General features: G+C 36.7%; 1 protein-coding gene across 1 annotated transcript in view; it reads left to right on the top strand.

Annotated features, from left to right (window-relative positions):
• Positions 1-16,261, top strand: part of dscaml1 (Down syndrome cell adhesion molecule like 1) — a 79,110-nt gene that overhangs the window by 17,445 nt on the left and 45,404 nt on the right. Inside the window, exon 3 of the mRNA XM_082181179.1 lies at positions 2,220-2,366. Within this exon, the coding sequence (XP_082037305.1) occupies positions 2,220-2,366 (147 nt within the window). The remainder of the gene's footprint in view (positions 1-2,219; positions 2,367-16,261) is intronic.

Genomic DNA, 16,261 nt, shown 5'->3' with positions numbered 1-16,261 from the left:
TCGTGCGTTGAGCGTGACAGGTGCACTGTGACACAAGCTCACACTTTCTTTCTTTCTTTCTTTCTTTCTTTCTTTCTTTCTTTCTTTCTTTCTTTCTTTCTTTCTTTCTTTCTTTCTTTCTTTCTTTCTTTCTTTCTTTCTTTCTTTCTTTCTTTCTTTCTTTCTTTCTTTCAGCCCTTTGTTTCTTTGGCTTCCTGCCTCCTGATAGGTCATGCTCATTTTTCTTTTTTACCTTTACGTTAATGAGCACCATTCACCACCTCATTCTTATTCAGTTTAGTTCTTTTCCCCTTTTTATAAGTCTGGCGTCATGAATAAGTAAATGCGGTGTTTGGTTTCTCTCAAGTTAATTATTTAAACGATAGTGATACAGGACTCAGTCCTCCTGGTGTGCAGAAAGAGAGCACCAGCCCGTGTGTCAGTCCGTTTCCAAGCAACCGATGAGTATAGTCAGGCATCAGTAACATTCTAATGATGCCGCACATGAAGACGGAGAGTCATTTGCCCATAGAAAATGCTATCTGCTATTGTTGTCGGAGAATTCGTCTGTGAATTTTACGCATGCATTATTGAAGCCTTAGAGATGTTTTGGCTTGTTTACGCTCTTTTGACTGCTGTAAAACAACATTCCACAGCCAGGTGTAGCGCGATCCGAGTTGAGGGGAAAATAAAACTAGCTAATAGGGCCGGTTTGAGTTAGTTTATCTTTAGAAATTCAATAAGGCCTGAGACTCGCAGTCAATCAATGACTGAATAAATGATTATTTGTAGACTATGGAGTCCTGAGTGTAATAGGGAGTTCTATTGATTTGTTCTATTGATTCAAATCTCATCTGCATCAGTAAGAAGCTTATTAGTTAACAGTGGGCAAATATACACAGTCTGCTTTAACTTACTTAAACATCTTTCATTTACATATTTTGATAAACTGATTAAATATTAAGAAAGAAAGAAAGAAAGAAAGAAAGAAAGAAAGAAAGAAAGAAAGAAAGAAAGAAAGAAAGAAAGAAAGAAAGAAAGAAAGAAAGAAAGAAAGAGAAAGAAATATAATCGCTGGACTCAGCGATTCATGACTTAACCATCAGACAAGGACACTGAATCGTCTTGCTCTGGGTGATACTGGCACCTGGCAGAAACTGTTATTAATGACCAAGGAAATTCACCCGCAAGCCAGGCGTTAATTATATATAGAAGGAAAGGTAGTGAGTGAAAGCGAGACAGGAGGGGGTGGCCTCAGAGTTTGGTTGTGGGTGATTGCCATGAATTCTCATGATCGGTCTCTTTTCTGATGGGGTGAAAAAGCTGCGTAGTTGAATTGGTCTTGAATCCAATTGCAATACCCACAGATTTCTCTGATGCCCTCGCTCTGCGTCTTGCGTTACTTCCCCAAAGAAACGAGGGGGAAATTAAAATCCGTAAGTAAATAGATGTTGATGAAAGACACAAAGCAAATTGAGTCCCTGAAATTAAAATGAAATTCAGCGCCTCCTTTAATCTGTTCGCACTCCCTCGTTGCCCTTTACCGTAGGAGGATCTCCTCGCCCATAAATAACATCTTCATACCCAGCTTGCTTTGTGTGTTCTTCTCGTCTATTGATTTTTCGTCCAGGTTCCGGTTGTCAGGTGCAGAGAGGGTCCCTTTAGCGGGGGCAAATGTTTCTGACAGCTCCAGAGGCTCTGCACCGGCGTCCACTCAACGCCGTCTGCATGCATTGCCAGGGTGATTTATAAAAAGGCCACTTCTTGAACTCTTCAACACCTCTTGACAAAAAAAAAAAAAAAAAAAGATTCAGTCTCCATCTCAAAAATCCAGTAATATATGCTCTAAATTGTTTGATAAAATGAATGCATTTGTCCCAGATCAGGTCTTTTTGGATTCACAGAAAAGGATACCTCGCCTCCATTCATAAAAAAAAAAAAAAAAGTAATATTTTACATTCAAAATGTAACTAAAATTTAAAATAAAATAAAAATGAATAAATAAATATTTCATTAGCATTAAATATAATTAATAGTTTATTTAATTATGATGAATCGGTTTGACCACTAATAATTAAATAAAAAAAATATATATTTACTAATAATTTTTTTAAATTAAATAATTAAAAAAAATATATTTATATTATTGTATAATTACTTAATAATAATGTATTGTTTAATAATGATCTATTTAATAATACATTTCAACATCTGTTTCTTCTCTGCCTCATCATGAACAGTGTTCAGGGAACCTTACACGGTTCGCGTGGCGGACCAAAGGTCCATGCGGGGCAACGTGGCCGTCTTCAAGTGCCTCATCCCCTCTGCTGTGCAGGAGTACGTCAGTGTGGTGTCCTGGGAGAAGGACACTGTCTCCATCGTCCCAGGTAAGACATTCCTCGCACTGTTGGGTTGTTTAAAGTAACCGCTGATTTGAAATATGTCGTTTTCATACATTTTGGACTTGCAACAAATCCAAAATTCTGTACAGGAAGGTACGTTGCACATGTGATTTTGTGTCAGTTTGGTTTATTTGTTCCCTGTCATTAAAAGGGCGGGATTGTCATTCTGGTTTCAACGTGTGGAGAACAACGGATGTTATTTGAGAGTCCAAATAGGGTCAGGGGTCACAACCTTAGGCATGTGTAAACATTGTCAAGAACAGATTTTATTATATTTAAATACATTCCACACACAGAATTCTCTCTGAAATTCAGCACAGAAAATGAATAAGACCACAGATTTCATATGGTCTGGGTTATAAACTGCATGGAAAGCCAGCAATTCAGAAGTTGGACGAAACTATGGATGCGCTTTGCACTATTCCGCGGATTGTGCATTTAATTTGGTTAGCACAGTCTTGCAAGTTGTGCAGTGGCCTTTTGCTCTTAAAAATATGTTGTAAATGATACAGTAATGTTATTATATTCGAAATGTATTATACTGGATATAATTCAATGCCTAAAAGGTTTGTGACCTTCTTATTGGCTGCATAAGGAAGTTTGTATTCATCACTAAGGTGAAAAACAGGCCTAATTTTCAAAATAGATTTTGGATTTAATTTGGTGTTTTTTCCTTGAACATTCATCTGAGATGTTGAAATGAAAATAAAAACAGCCTGGCTGGGAGACCTTCATATTCTCAATATGGTCTTGGGCAACCCTGTTAATCAGTCCAAATTCATTTTGGCCTTTCTTAATGTCTCCCATTTTGTCTGGATGGAGTATAAACTGAAAAATAGGACAGATCAACAAAATGGAGCTGAATAAAGACACGTAATGCCCTGTACTGTCAGCACGAATGATTTTCACTCATTTCCAATATTATCTAACATGGTATGCGTGCAGCATTACACAGAGATTTTCATAGGGGTCATGTTCGTGGAGGTTTGTCTGAGTAATAGGGTTGCAAATTTAGCCTAATTTAAGCAATGAGTCAGTATGACCAACTAGTTTGGGACCAAATGCTGGTTTGTAGTTATCGATAAACATATATCAGAAAAATGACAGGAAAAAAATGTTTGATTGTTTAGTAACTTAGCTACTTTTCTTACTAGGTAAGTTTTATAATAACAGTGGTTTATGTAACATATCAAATTGTTAGATATTGTTAAATGTAGTTGTTAGGATTTTGGTCTCTATTGCAGTGCTATTTTTGTATAATTTCCTCTTGTATTTTACTAGTTTTTTTAATTAGTTTTTAGATTTTTGTTTCAATTTGAGTCATTTTGTTATGTGCTTGTCTTTTTATTACTTTTTGTTTTGTAATATTTCTATATAGCTTTAATTTATTTTAGTTTCAGTTTCAGTAAATTTAGTAACTTAAATGGGCTGTATGTAGAATTCAGAAACACTTGTTATTAGCGACACCGGTGGCCGTTAAAGAATTGCAGCCAGTGACTTACTGCGGGTGTTCATGCACACGTAACGTGATTCAAGGCCCCGACATACTCACGGAGAAGTTATTTTTGTTATTTCCTCTCAATAACAAAAGAACAAAATAAACGCACAACAAAAATGAAATTAGCAGTTAAGAAAGCATCTGATCATAGCGATGTGGATATGTTTGCACAAGCTCTGTGATTCACCGGCATTATGTCGTCAGATGAAGTAATTAAAATTACACTGTTGAGATAAGTTTGATTATTAAGTATACTTTGCTTACTTTGCATGACACATTGACATTACAGTACAGAGTAGCTCTTTCGGCATCAACCGGCCCGTCACATAAAAATCATTCTGCTTTCATAGACAACCTAAGACGTTGCAGAGAGTCTCGTTGTGTTCAAAAAGCAATACAAAAAGCGATTAAAGATTCTTACATATACCCCTTAAAGTCCACATGGACATTTCTAATTTAAAATGTCCATGTAATATTTATATTTTATTTTAATTGGGGTTTTTAGACCTCCTCTATAACTCACACCCCATGTATGTGTGTTTGTATGTGTGAAAAATCCAGTCTGATAGTGGACAAAAGCTTTCCCACTTTATCAAATTCACTCTTAAGGGAGCAAAATGATTCTGCCAAGAGTGCTTTGTGTGTGTGTTCAAACAAGGTAGCGGTTTTCTTGAGTAGCGGACTTCCTAGCTCAAGTGGCAGTGTGTGTGTGTACGTTTGTGTGAACCCTGGCCTTGTAGTTGATTGGAAAATCAATAGGTGCTGCTTACACCGGCCAAGTCAGATGGAATCAGTGACTAGAGTCTCTCTCTTTCTCTCTTTGCTCAGCTCATCTTTCTCAATGGAGGTGTGCGTCTCCCTGCCCTTCGCACCGGAGCGCTCATTGATCCGCTTTAGCCGCTGTGTCAATGTGTATCAGTATAAGGGGTTCAGAGGTTTCCAGCAAGTATTGATTGATTACATGCTTGGATTCCCCTCTCTCTCTGGTCACAGATGCGGACGTTTGAGTGGTAATCCACACGACTCGGGGGATTGTGGGAAAACGTCCATGTGGATGTACAGCTTGGCGGAGTGTGTGTGTGTGTGTGTGTGTGATCCCATGGGCAGAACTTTTGTTGTTTTCTCCTGTATCTGTTGTGTAGCATTGTTGCTGTTGACCGTGACTTCCAGCTTAATTGATTAACCAGTCGCTTTAATAGATTAACAGAAGGTCACACTTCCAGCTCTAGCAAACTGACTCTGACACTCTTTGCTTAAAGATTACCAAGTGCATCAATCGAGCTAAAAAAAAAATTCTAATGATTTGCTACAACATGAGCAAAGCTAACATTTTGCGCAGTGGTTTATCTTGATAAACGTAATGGACTTTAGTTTTTCTGTGGAATAAAGGAAGGCCGCTCAAAAGGATGCTTTTTCAATATAATGAAAGTGAATGTTGACTAGAAATGACTAGTGTTGTCAAGCTTAACAAATATAAAATAAAATAAAAACACCTTAAAAGTGATCTATATGATGTTTGCACTATATTCTGAGTCTTCTGAATGCATGTGAAAGCAATATATGAGCAACAGACCAAATTTAAAGTGTAATTTACTGAAAATCTTGATGTCATTGACGTCACCGAGAGCTAGCCTATATATATATTATATTACAAAATAGTAATAGATTAAGTTTTTATTGATCAAAGAATCTTGTGAAAGGTGTATCACAGTTTCCACTAAAATATTAAGCAGCACAACTGTTTCTGAAGGATCATGTGACATTGAAGTCTGGGGAAATGGAATAAATCACAGGAATAAATTACATATTCAAATATATTCAAATAGAAAACAGTTGTTTTAAAATGTATATTTCACAACGTCTTTTTTTTTTTGTTTCTTTCAAAAACAAGCAAAAAAAAAAAATAATAATAAAAAATAAAAAATAAATATATATATATATAGGCTATATATATATATATATATATCTTGCCAACCCCAAATGTTTTAATGGTAACATTTGTATATGATAGAAGAATCTGAGACACATAGGGCTCACACCAGGTACTATGGCTTTTTTGGAGAGCTTTCAGTTACTGTAAGTGTACCACGGTGTTACCATGACAAATGTTCAAAAGAAAGAAAAACTGGTTTTACGATGGTACTTTTTATTAATGGTGTAATAGCGGTAGGGTTCACTTGTGGATGTAGGAGGGCTGGAGAGAGTGTGTGTGTGAAGCAGTAAGCTGATTTCTGCTGCGTGACTCATGTTTAAGATGGCAAGATGTGTAAGAGGATCAGAGAGAGCAGTGAGGAGTTAGAGCAGGATTTACAGGTTCAATTACACTGCCTGTCATTAGTCTACCCTTGTTTTAGCTGGGAGGGGAAGAAAACCTTACACCCCACCAAAACACATTTCCCTCACCGTCTCAATTTGGCCTTTCCATTGTCTTCTATTGTTCCTAAATAAGCCGATTATTATTATTATAGACTAATCCTGAACTAAACCCTGACCTTAAATGTGAATTTGGTGGTGAAATAATTTCTTGTATTTTGCTCAACATGTCATTTTGAGCTGCAAATGTTGTAGAAATTACACTCTTCACTTTTGACCCTAAAATACAACTGGCATACATAGACCTGAAAAAAGTGCTCTCATTGTGGTTAATTTTTTTTCCTTTAAGGATGTCCTCAAAAGGATTTTTTTTTATACAGTCTCTGCAATTGACCTCAAAAGCTGACACATACAGTAATGTGTGGTTGATCTTGGGGTCTCCCTCCACCTCAGCCCTTTTTGAATGTGCCATTTAGCCATTTTGCTCCAAATCTATTCCCCACCCCTCCATTCATGACGCTGGAATGAGGCTCATAACATCCAGGCAATTCCCTGTGTGAATTTAATGAAATGCAAAAAAGATGGAGGGATGCTAAATTATTGATCTGAAATGGAAAAGAAATAAAGAAATAAGCACGTCAGCATGTGTGATGTGGAATCATTATGCTGATAGGACTATTTATATGAAGGGCGCGGAAAAACTGCATCTTGTTTGCAGTAAATCTCAAATAGTGGTGCAGTTTGTGAACGTGAGCGTGTATGTGTGTGGCTGTAGTTCTACATCAGCCTGACACTTCAAGGAAAACCAAGCAAAACTGAAATAATGGGCAAAAAGCTCTCATTTTTAGTGATAAAATATCTTTTAGCAGTAAAATGAAGTCCATGCTTTTGTTTAACGGTCTCGCTTCCTATTCGGTGCGTTGTTAGCAGTCTGATCTCACTCAATATACTTTTCCTTTACAATCCAGTAAAAACATTGCTGATCTAAAATAATCCAGCTCTCCACATCCAATCGCCCCCTTGTCCTCCATTTGTTTTTCTTTTATAGTCCTCTGTTAGTTTAACATCATTGGTATGTTCCAGCAGCAGATATTTTGCATATTAACACTATATTTCCATGCACTATTAAACTCTATGAATGACAGAAAGTGGCCATGCTACTGCTCTCTCATGTGTCCAAGTCCAAGACTGTAACACTTAGATAGAAACTGTGAGAGAATGACTAATCCGGTGAATATAAGAAAAGGTGAATATTTTAATATCCAAGTTTTAATATAATGAAATTCAGCAAAAAGACAGCAAAAGCCTAGGCGTTTATGCGAGTTGCCATTGTCTATTTTGGAGTGATTGTAATGTATCCTAAATCCATCCTATCCATCTGACTGATCAATGAATCAGTGATTTGAACTTTTTTGTAAACCAATTTTGTAAACTGAATCAGCAGAATTTTTTTTGTCAAAATTTTCAGTGAATAACAACTTAAAGGGTTAGTTTACTGAAAACTCTGTCATCATTTAAACCAGTAAAAATTCATTTGATTCATATGGATTACTTTTACGATCTCTTCATGAACTTTTTGAAGCGTCAAAGTTTTGGTTGCTTGGACTTTCAATGGAGGGACAAGATTGTCTCAGGTTCCATTAAATATATCTTTATTTGTGTTTTGGAGTTGAACAAAAGAGTTATGGGTTTGGAACAACATCAGGGTGAGGAAATGATGGCAGAGTTTTCTTATTTGGGTGAACTAACCAACCCGTTATATTTTGGCCTTTTCTTCACACAAAGGTATCATATGACTTCTGAAGACTTTGAATATTGTATACGACTATTGTATGGACTACTTTTCTGTAATTTTTTGGTACATTTTTGGGGGGTTTGTTACAACATGAAGGTGAGTAATAGAGAATTTTTGGATGAACTTTCACTTTAAAGTGTTCCTCATTTGCCATCAGTGCCAGTTTGTCTGGAATAGTGTGAAATGTATGCACCAGTGCGTGTGTAAGAGTTTTCATCAAGCAGTTTTGTTCAGATCGTTCTCCTCCTTTTCTGTAAGCCCAAAACAGTGTGAGTTTTATCTTATCTCCATGGCAACGAGTATGAAACGACGGTCGGAATGAGGAAGGTGTGAGGATGCATCGCAGTGTGATGGTTTTTTTTGTGTGTTTTTTTTATTAGCGTACCACCATGGCGCCACACACATATACAGTCCAGTGCTTTCACAGTTTTGCGCATGCCACAAACACATTCCGAATGGCTGACAGATTCCTGCTGAGAGGGGCATAAACTCCAACCTGGACAGACTTCCTTGAACCAAACACTTCTACAGAGAAAGCTCAGAGGAAAAACACTGAATGAGAGAGCAGATTCAGAGAGAAGAGAGTCAGTAGATCCGTATTCATTGTTAAGATGCGTCCATATTTATACATTTAGGGTACATTTACACAACAACAATGTACTAAAAAACGGAAAAGTTTTTTCGGTGTTTTTCGCGTACAGACGACAACGTTGCAAACACTATGCATTGCACATAAAAACTGAACACGTAATACGCATGTGCACAATGTCGCCGATATTTCACAAATTGCACTTTTGTAGTTTGCATGGAGATGATATCGTTTTCAAAAAACATGCACTTTGAAACCTGTTTTCAAACACTTGCGTTTTCAGGCCCCCAAAACGTTGTTGTCATGTAAATGAACGGCCAAAACACACACAAAAAAATGTTGCCATTTGTATGTCGTGTAAACGGCCCCATTATGTATAACTTTATTCTAGCACTACTTTACACCAGTGTTGTTTTAGGTTTATTATTTGTGACCCTGGATCACAAAACCAGTCACAAGTCGCACGGGTATATCTGTGGCAATAGCCAACAATACATTGTATGGGTCAAAATTATTGATTTTTCTTTTATGCCAAAAATCATTAGGATATTAAGTAAAGATCATGTTCCATGAAGATATTTTGTACATTTCCTACCATAAATATATAGACCATTTATTTTTGTGAGTGAATGCAGCACAATCACAAACATAAATGGACGACTTTAAAGGCGATTTTCTCAATGTTTCGATTTTTTTGCACCCTCAGATTCCAGATTTTCAAATAGTCATATCTCGGCCAAATATTGTCCTATCCTAACAAACCATACATCAATGGAAAGTTTATTTATTCACCTTTCAGGTGATGTCAAAAATGTTTGAATCAAATGTTACATAAAAAATTTACCCATGTGACTGGTTTTGTAGTCCAGGGTCACATTTATAGATTTTTATAGTATTTATTAATATTTATTATTTACTTTGAATTAGCATTTATTTTATATTTCTGTTTCTATATAGCTTTGATTAATTTTTTTATTTCAGTTTTTGTCATTCTAGTATCTTATTTATTTCATTTAGTCGCCCAGGAAACATTTTTTCGTTTAAGGTTTTATGTTTTCTAATATTATAATTTTTTTAGTTTATTTCAATAACCAAAGATTTTTAATACTAAATCTAAAACAATATTTTTGATTTACGTTTAGTAACAATAACTGCACTGCATTACACCCAAACATATTTGTCCAAAAAAAAAAAATTGTCATCATGTAGACATGTACTTACTGTAACTTCATGTTCTTCTTAACCAGGTTTGTAAAGATTATTATTATTTATTTTTTTGTAGAACCTATAAGAAGACTTTTAGCAGAATGTTCACACTGCTCTTTTCCCATTCAATTATTAATGCGCACTAACAAAGTAAATAGGGTCAATTTTGATTTCATGACGACTTTAATAGTGGCGCTCAGTTTTGGAGCTCAACAGTCATTTAAAGCGATCCATATGACTCATGCACTATATCGCAAGGCTTCTGAAGCACTCAAGCTCATATATGGAATGCTTTTATAACACTTTCCAGAACTTGACAGTCCAAGTCCCCATTCAGTTTCATTGTATTGAAAAGTTTAAAGCTGGTTTAAAATTAGACCTGCCAGTGATGGTAAGGTGAGGTCACATTGTTCCAGTTCCATTAATGATCAATCACCTCATTTGTGTGTATTCTAGTGTGTAGTGTGAGCCTGTAAATTGTTCATGTAATGTGTGTTTGTGGGTGAGAGAGAGCAGTTGGTCATGTCCTAACATGCCCCTCACATGTCACGAGTTACAATAATACACACGCACACTCATGCATTATGGAATAGCTTTACACAAATTGTCCTCTAAAGTGGGTCTGAAAAGTAAATCAATAGTCTGAGCAGTGAATGGAGTGTATGGGTTTTTATTTGGAGGTGCTGAAGGAGCGTGTGACGGATGAGGGAAGAGGGCACTGAACTCCAGTGGGGACTCGCTCGCTAAAGAGGAATTACACCACACTGATTTGACTGGACGTTTCTGTCCTGCAGTGTATTTCTACAGTCACATTTCTTTAGTCACTGTTCAAATACATAGATTTGTTTGACCTTTTTACGTATTACGTGTTTCAACGTATTACAGTGTATGTTTACCATATTTTTGGACATTTATCATGGCAATATCATGGTTTTCTTTGTATCTTCAGTACTATTCATATTCATGGCATATGAATATTGTAATCATTCAGTACCATGTTACTAGTCCACAGCTCAGCCAAAATATGAACAAGGCCCGTTCACACCAAGAATGATAGCTATAACGATAACTATACGATACCCAGCAAGTAATTTTGCATTTAAAAGATGTCTAATAGCCGTCCAAACACAGCCCTGACATCTAGGCTAAAACAAGGCAAAATTTGGGCTGTCAGTGAAAATGTAACAGATGTCTAAGCATATTGCAAGAATAGACGTCAAAGAAATGAAACCAAACTCCTTGTAATCTCTGTTGGCTTTGCTTACATGATGGACTATCATACCTCTTTCAAGTTATTTTGGCAAAAACGACATGTAACCAAATTCAAGTTTATTTTGACTAGAAGTGGGTTACTCATAGCCGGACTATATTGGGTCTATAGTTAACCGAGACTGTGAAATTATGGCTATTGCTTGCTGGGTATTGTTCTGTTTATTCTTCGCACACGCTGCAGTTTTGTCGTCTGCCACTTTAAATGCTCGAGCTCTTTAAAGTAGAAAGATTCTGATTGGCTGTCAATGTTTTTATAGTTCTTCAGCTTGAACAGAAATCATTCTGAAAGTGATTCCAACAATATAGTTTCTCTGTGCCGTTATTGTTATAGTTGTGGTGTGGATTCTGATATTCGTTTATGTTTAGAGCGATTATCTATATATTTGTCGTTATCATTATAGTTATCGTCCTTGGTGTGAACGGGGAAAAACCATTGTCAGTAAAATATCATTGTAGCAGAATCAGACATATAAAATTATGAATGAATGATTGAATGATTGAAATATAGCCTATATTTCCTTTTTTAATGCAAATGAGAAGCTGGCAAACTTAGAATTCTAGACATAATCTGTGTGTGTGTGTGTGTGTGTGTGTGTGTGTGTGTGTGTGTGTGTGTGTGTGTGTGTGTGTGTGTGTGTGTGTGAGTGTGTGTGTGTGAATGAATGAATAAACGAATGAATTGAGTACTCTGAGTTTGTCCATTTTTGAGTTGCGTCCCCACAAAATGAATACATTTGACAACTCTGACATTTTGTTGTACATAAAATGTATTATTAGTAGTATTTGTAGTAGTAGTATTTTAAATTTATGTACAATAACATTTCAGAGTTCAGTCAAATTTATACTTTTTGTGGGGATGCAGCTCAAAAAAATTGGACAAACTGAAAGGCCTAGACTTCACCAGCAAACGTGTGTGTGTGTTTGTGTGTGTGAAAGTAGATCCTGATTTGCCTATAAAGGTACATGTAAAATGCCTCAATGCATTGCAGTGAGACTCAGCTGATCACACACGGGCCTCTGTGTCTGCCAGCTACAGCCATTTTCTACCAATCTGCATATTCAGCCCCTAGAATCTCTACAGCACACAGAGAGAGGGAGAGAGAGGTGAAGATGGAGAGCTGCTCTGTGAGCGTTAGTAATCAGCGCTCTCTTTAGTGGAGCGTGCCTCCACTCCAGCTGCTACCTCAAACAACCACACCATTTCCTCTCTCTCTGTCTGTCAGTCTGTCTCAGGGTTAGAGAATGAGTGACAATATCCCTTCAGAAAGTGGCACAACAAAAATAAAGAAAGAAGGGACAAAGTAAAAGACAGAAAGAGAGGCAGGTGCTGAATTATGCAGACAGGGAAAGAGTGATGAAAGCTGTGGTCGGGCCGGACAGATGGACACAGAGAGAGAGAGAGAGAGAGGTGTGCGCTTTTAAGTCCCAGAGTCGCCACAGCCTCTGGGGAAAGAAGGGCTGATGGCCGTGTGAGCGCCCATTAAAGACGCCCTATCTGTCCCTTATTTATTTATCCCGGTCTCTGTATCTCCATTAAAGAGCAAGGTGCTAAAGGGAAGAAGCTGTAGAGGCATCCTACCTGCTGTGTGTGTGTGTGTATTTGTGTGAGTGTATGTGTGTGTGCAGGGGGAGATGAGGGAAATGGAGGCGTTTACTTATTGATGTGTGTTTACGGGGTCAGTGGTGGTTTGAGCAGAGGGTTGGAAGACTGGGCTTGTTTATTCACAACCGTGTTTGGATGTTTTACAGGGAGAGCAGGTGCAAAGCATCGCCGCGTGTTTAAGAAGAGACACCAACGTCCCATTGCCCACAGAGAGAGAGAGAGAAAGGAAAAGAGATGGAGTTAAACATTAAAACATGCCTCAGGATGGATAGATAGATAGATAGATAGATAGATAGATAGATAGATAGATAGATAGATAGATAGATAGATAGATAGATAGATAGATAGATAGATAGATAGATAGATAGATAGATAGATAAACAAACAGATTGATAGACAGACAGACAGACAGATAGATAGACAGATAGATAGATAGATAGATAGATAGATAGATAGATAGATAGATAGATAGATAGATAGATAGATAGATAGATAGATAGATAGATAGATAGATAGATAGATAGATAAACAAACAGATTGATAGACAGACAGACAGACAGATAGATAGACAGATAGATAGATAGATAGATAGATAGATAGATAGATAGATAGATAGATAGATAGATAGATAGATAGATAGATAGATAGATAGATGATAGATAGATAGATAGATAGATAGATAGATAGATAGATAGATAGATAGATAGATAGATAGATAGATAGATAGATAGATAGATAGATAGATAGATAGATAGATAGATAGATAGATAAAGAAACAGATAGATAGATAGATAGATAGATAGATAGATAGATAGATAGATAGATAGATAAAGAAACAGATAGATAGATAGATAGATAGATAGATAGATAGATAGATAGATAGATAGATAGATAGATAGATAGATAGATAGATAGATAGATAGATAGATAAAGAAACAGATAGATAGATAGATAGATAGATAGATAGATAGATAGATAGATAGATAGATAGATAGATAGATAGATAGATAGATAGATAAACAAACAGATTGATAGACAGACAGACAGATAGATAGATAGATAGATAGATAGATAGATAGATAGATAGATAGATAGATAGATAGATAGATAGATAGATAGATAGATAGATAGATAGATAGATAGATAGATAGATAGATAGTTAAAGAAATAGACAGATTGATAGACAGACAAAGATACAGATAGATAGATAGATAGATAGATAGATAGATAGATAGATAGATAGATAGATAGATAGATAGATAGATAGATAGATAGATAGATAGATAGATAAAGAAACAGATAGATAGATAGATAGATAGATAGATAGATAGATAAAGAAACAGATAGATAGATAGATAGATAGATAGATAGATAGATAGATAGATAGATAGATAGATAGATAGATAGATAGATAGATAGATAGATAGATAGATAAAGAAACAGATAGATAGATAGATATATAGATAAAGAAACAGATAGATAGATAGATAGATAGATAGATAGATAGATAGATAGATAGATAGATAGATAGATAGATAGATAGATAGATAGATAGATAGATAGATAGATAGATAGATAGATAGATAAAGAAACAGATAGATAGATAGATAGATAGATAGATAGATAGATAGATAGATAGATAGATAGATAGATAGATAGATAGATAGATAGATAGATAGATAGATAGATCTGGTGAGAAGGAGATAGAGAGAAGGAACGACAGATAGGAAGCTAAGAGAGGAAGGAGTGCAGTGCGAGAGGAGAATTTCAATGGCACTCCAATCATCCAGCCAGGCTCGTTAGCCTGGGGAACATTTGCATAGAGCCTCAGTGAATTCATTTGGCGCTACCCAGAGAAGATGGCTTCCTCTCTACGCGCTTAGTTATGCAGCAAACCCCACACTGCGCCATCCGCGCGCCGCATGCACGCTTGTGCCAGCGTTTTGTCATCTTTGCGAATATGCTATGTATGTTTGGGCATAATATTTCCTTAAATTTGATGTTCAAGCTAGATCCAAAAATAGCTTTCTTTCATAGCAGTGAAAACATAAATGCAAATGTACAGACAGAAATGAGACCTGCTTGACCAACAGTACTAATTAGCTCTGCCGTTATCTGTAATGAGGACCCCGGCCTTGATGTTAACCTGATTTATGCCTGAATACATGTCAGTCCGGTTCATGCTTAGGAAGGGTAGGCAGTGGAGATGTTATGCATAATTAGAAATGCGGTGGATGTGTTATTTGAATTATTTCATAGGTCCCAGAACGGAGATTAATGCTGTTTGACTGCAGAAATGATGACTTAGTGTTGTGTGTAAATAAGATCTGGAACTGACATTGGCAAGGAGAGAAAGATTTTGCCTTTGAGAAAATGATTCCATGAAAGGCTTCTGTGCTCCTGAATGTTATTGTGGTTGTACTGTTGTGCTGAATATCAGCACGGCTGTGCACTGGCCGTAAGCATGAGGATGCATGCCGAGAGCCCGTCTTAATGCCTCTGTCTCTCTCTCTGTCTTTCTGGAGGTATGATTGAGTACTGGTGGGGGAGATGGCTTCTCAATGCGTCATTAATGGCTAATCAATGGCCTCTGTGTTATATAGTGAGCGTCCTGGGACTCCCACAAGTCTTTAATCTGGACATCATCTCACTGGCCTCCCAGAATGCCTGCACACACTTACGCTTTTACGGTGGATCAATGTTTCAGAGAGAAAGTGGAGTCAGTATCTGTAATGTATTTTGCACTTGCTTTATAGCTGCATAATTTGTAATTTGTGCATTGTTGCTTTCTAAAGGGGGCGTTCACACTGACATATTTCTGCAGCGACAGCCAGAACTCATTCATTTTCAATGATAGAGCGACAGTGCCTGTCGGCGACGCGATCTGGGAGTGTTTTCTGCGATGTGGCAAAGTTGTGAATCTTCATTTTATGCAAATGAGCTGCACCAATGGTAGGGAAGAAACTATTTCAGTGTTTGCAAGACAGATTAAATGTTTATGTTACTGTGAGTAATCTTATTTTCTATGTTATTTGTTTCTGTCCATATACAGCGATTATGCAGAAAAAAACTGTATTAATGATTGGATCTGAAAGGGTTTGATTCATGTATAGATAATTGTTTGTATTGTTCAAGAAGTATTATGCACTTGTGCTTTTTATAGACACACATTTCCCTTGCAGGATAATGTTAATTCCTAGGAAACTTATTCAGGCAATACATTTGATTTGTGATCAGATTTGTGATAAAACAGCATTCCTATTCATAGAATGGGGCATCATACCTTGACTATAACTATATCAACAGTTACGAAGTATTCTGTATAAGGCTTGCTTTTATTTTCTATGTTGGGGTCTGATAGGTTGAGGCACAGCTTTATATCTGTTTGAGAAGTGTCTTCCAACCTGTTTCCCTCTGAGCATAGTTATTTATGAGTTAAGAGCGTGTTTGAGTGTGAGTGAATACATGTTTTTACCTCTTCTCTTGACTTCCACCTCCTCAGGCTCTCCTTTCCCTCCACTCAATATTCATCCTTTGTTTCTCTCTCTTAAGAACATTTCAGGTGCACCTGATCCCCCTCTCCTGCTCAGAATCGTTATTTCTC

The sequence above is a fragment of the Leuciscus leuciscus genome (assembly GCF_965113295.1).
Source record: "Leuciscus leuciscus genome assembly, chromosome: 9".
NCBI classification, from domain to species: domain Eukaryota; kingdom Metazoa; phylum Chordata; class Actinopteri; order Cypriniformes; family Leuciscidae; genus Leuciscus; species Leuciscus leuciscus.
Note: the sequence above shows the minus strand (reverse complement) of the source record. Positions and strands in the feature narration are given on the sequence as shown.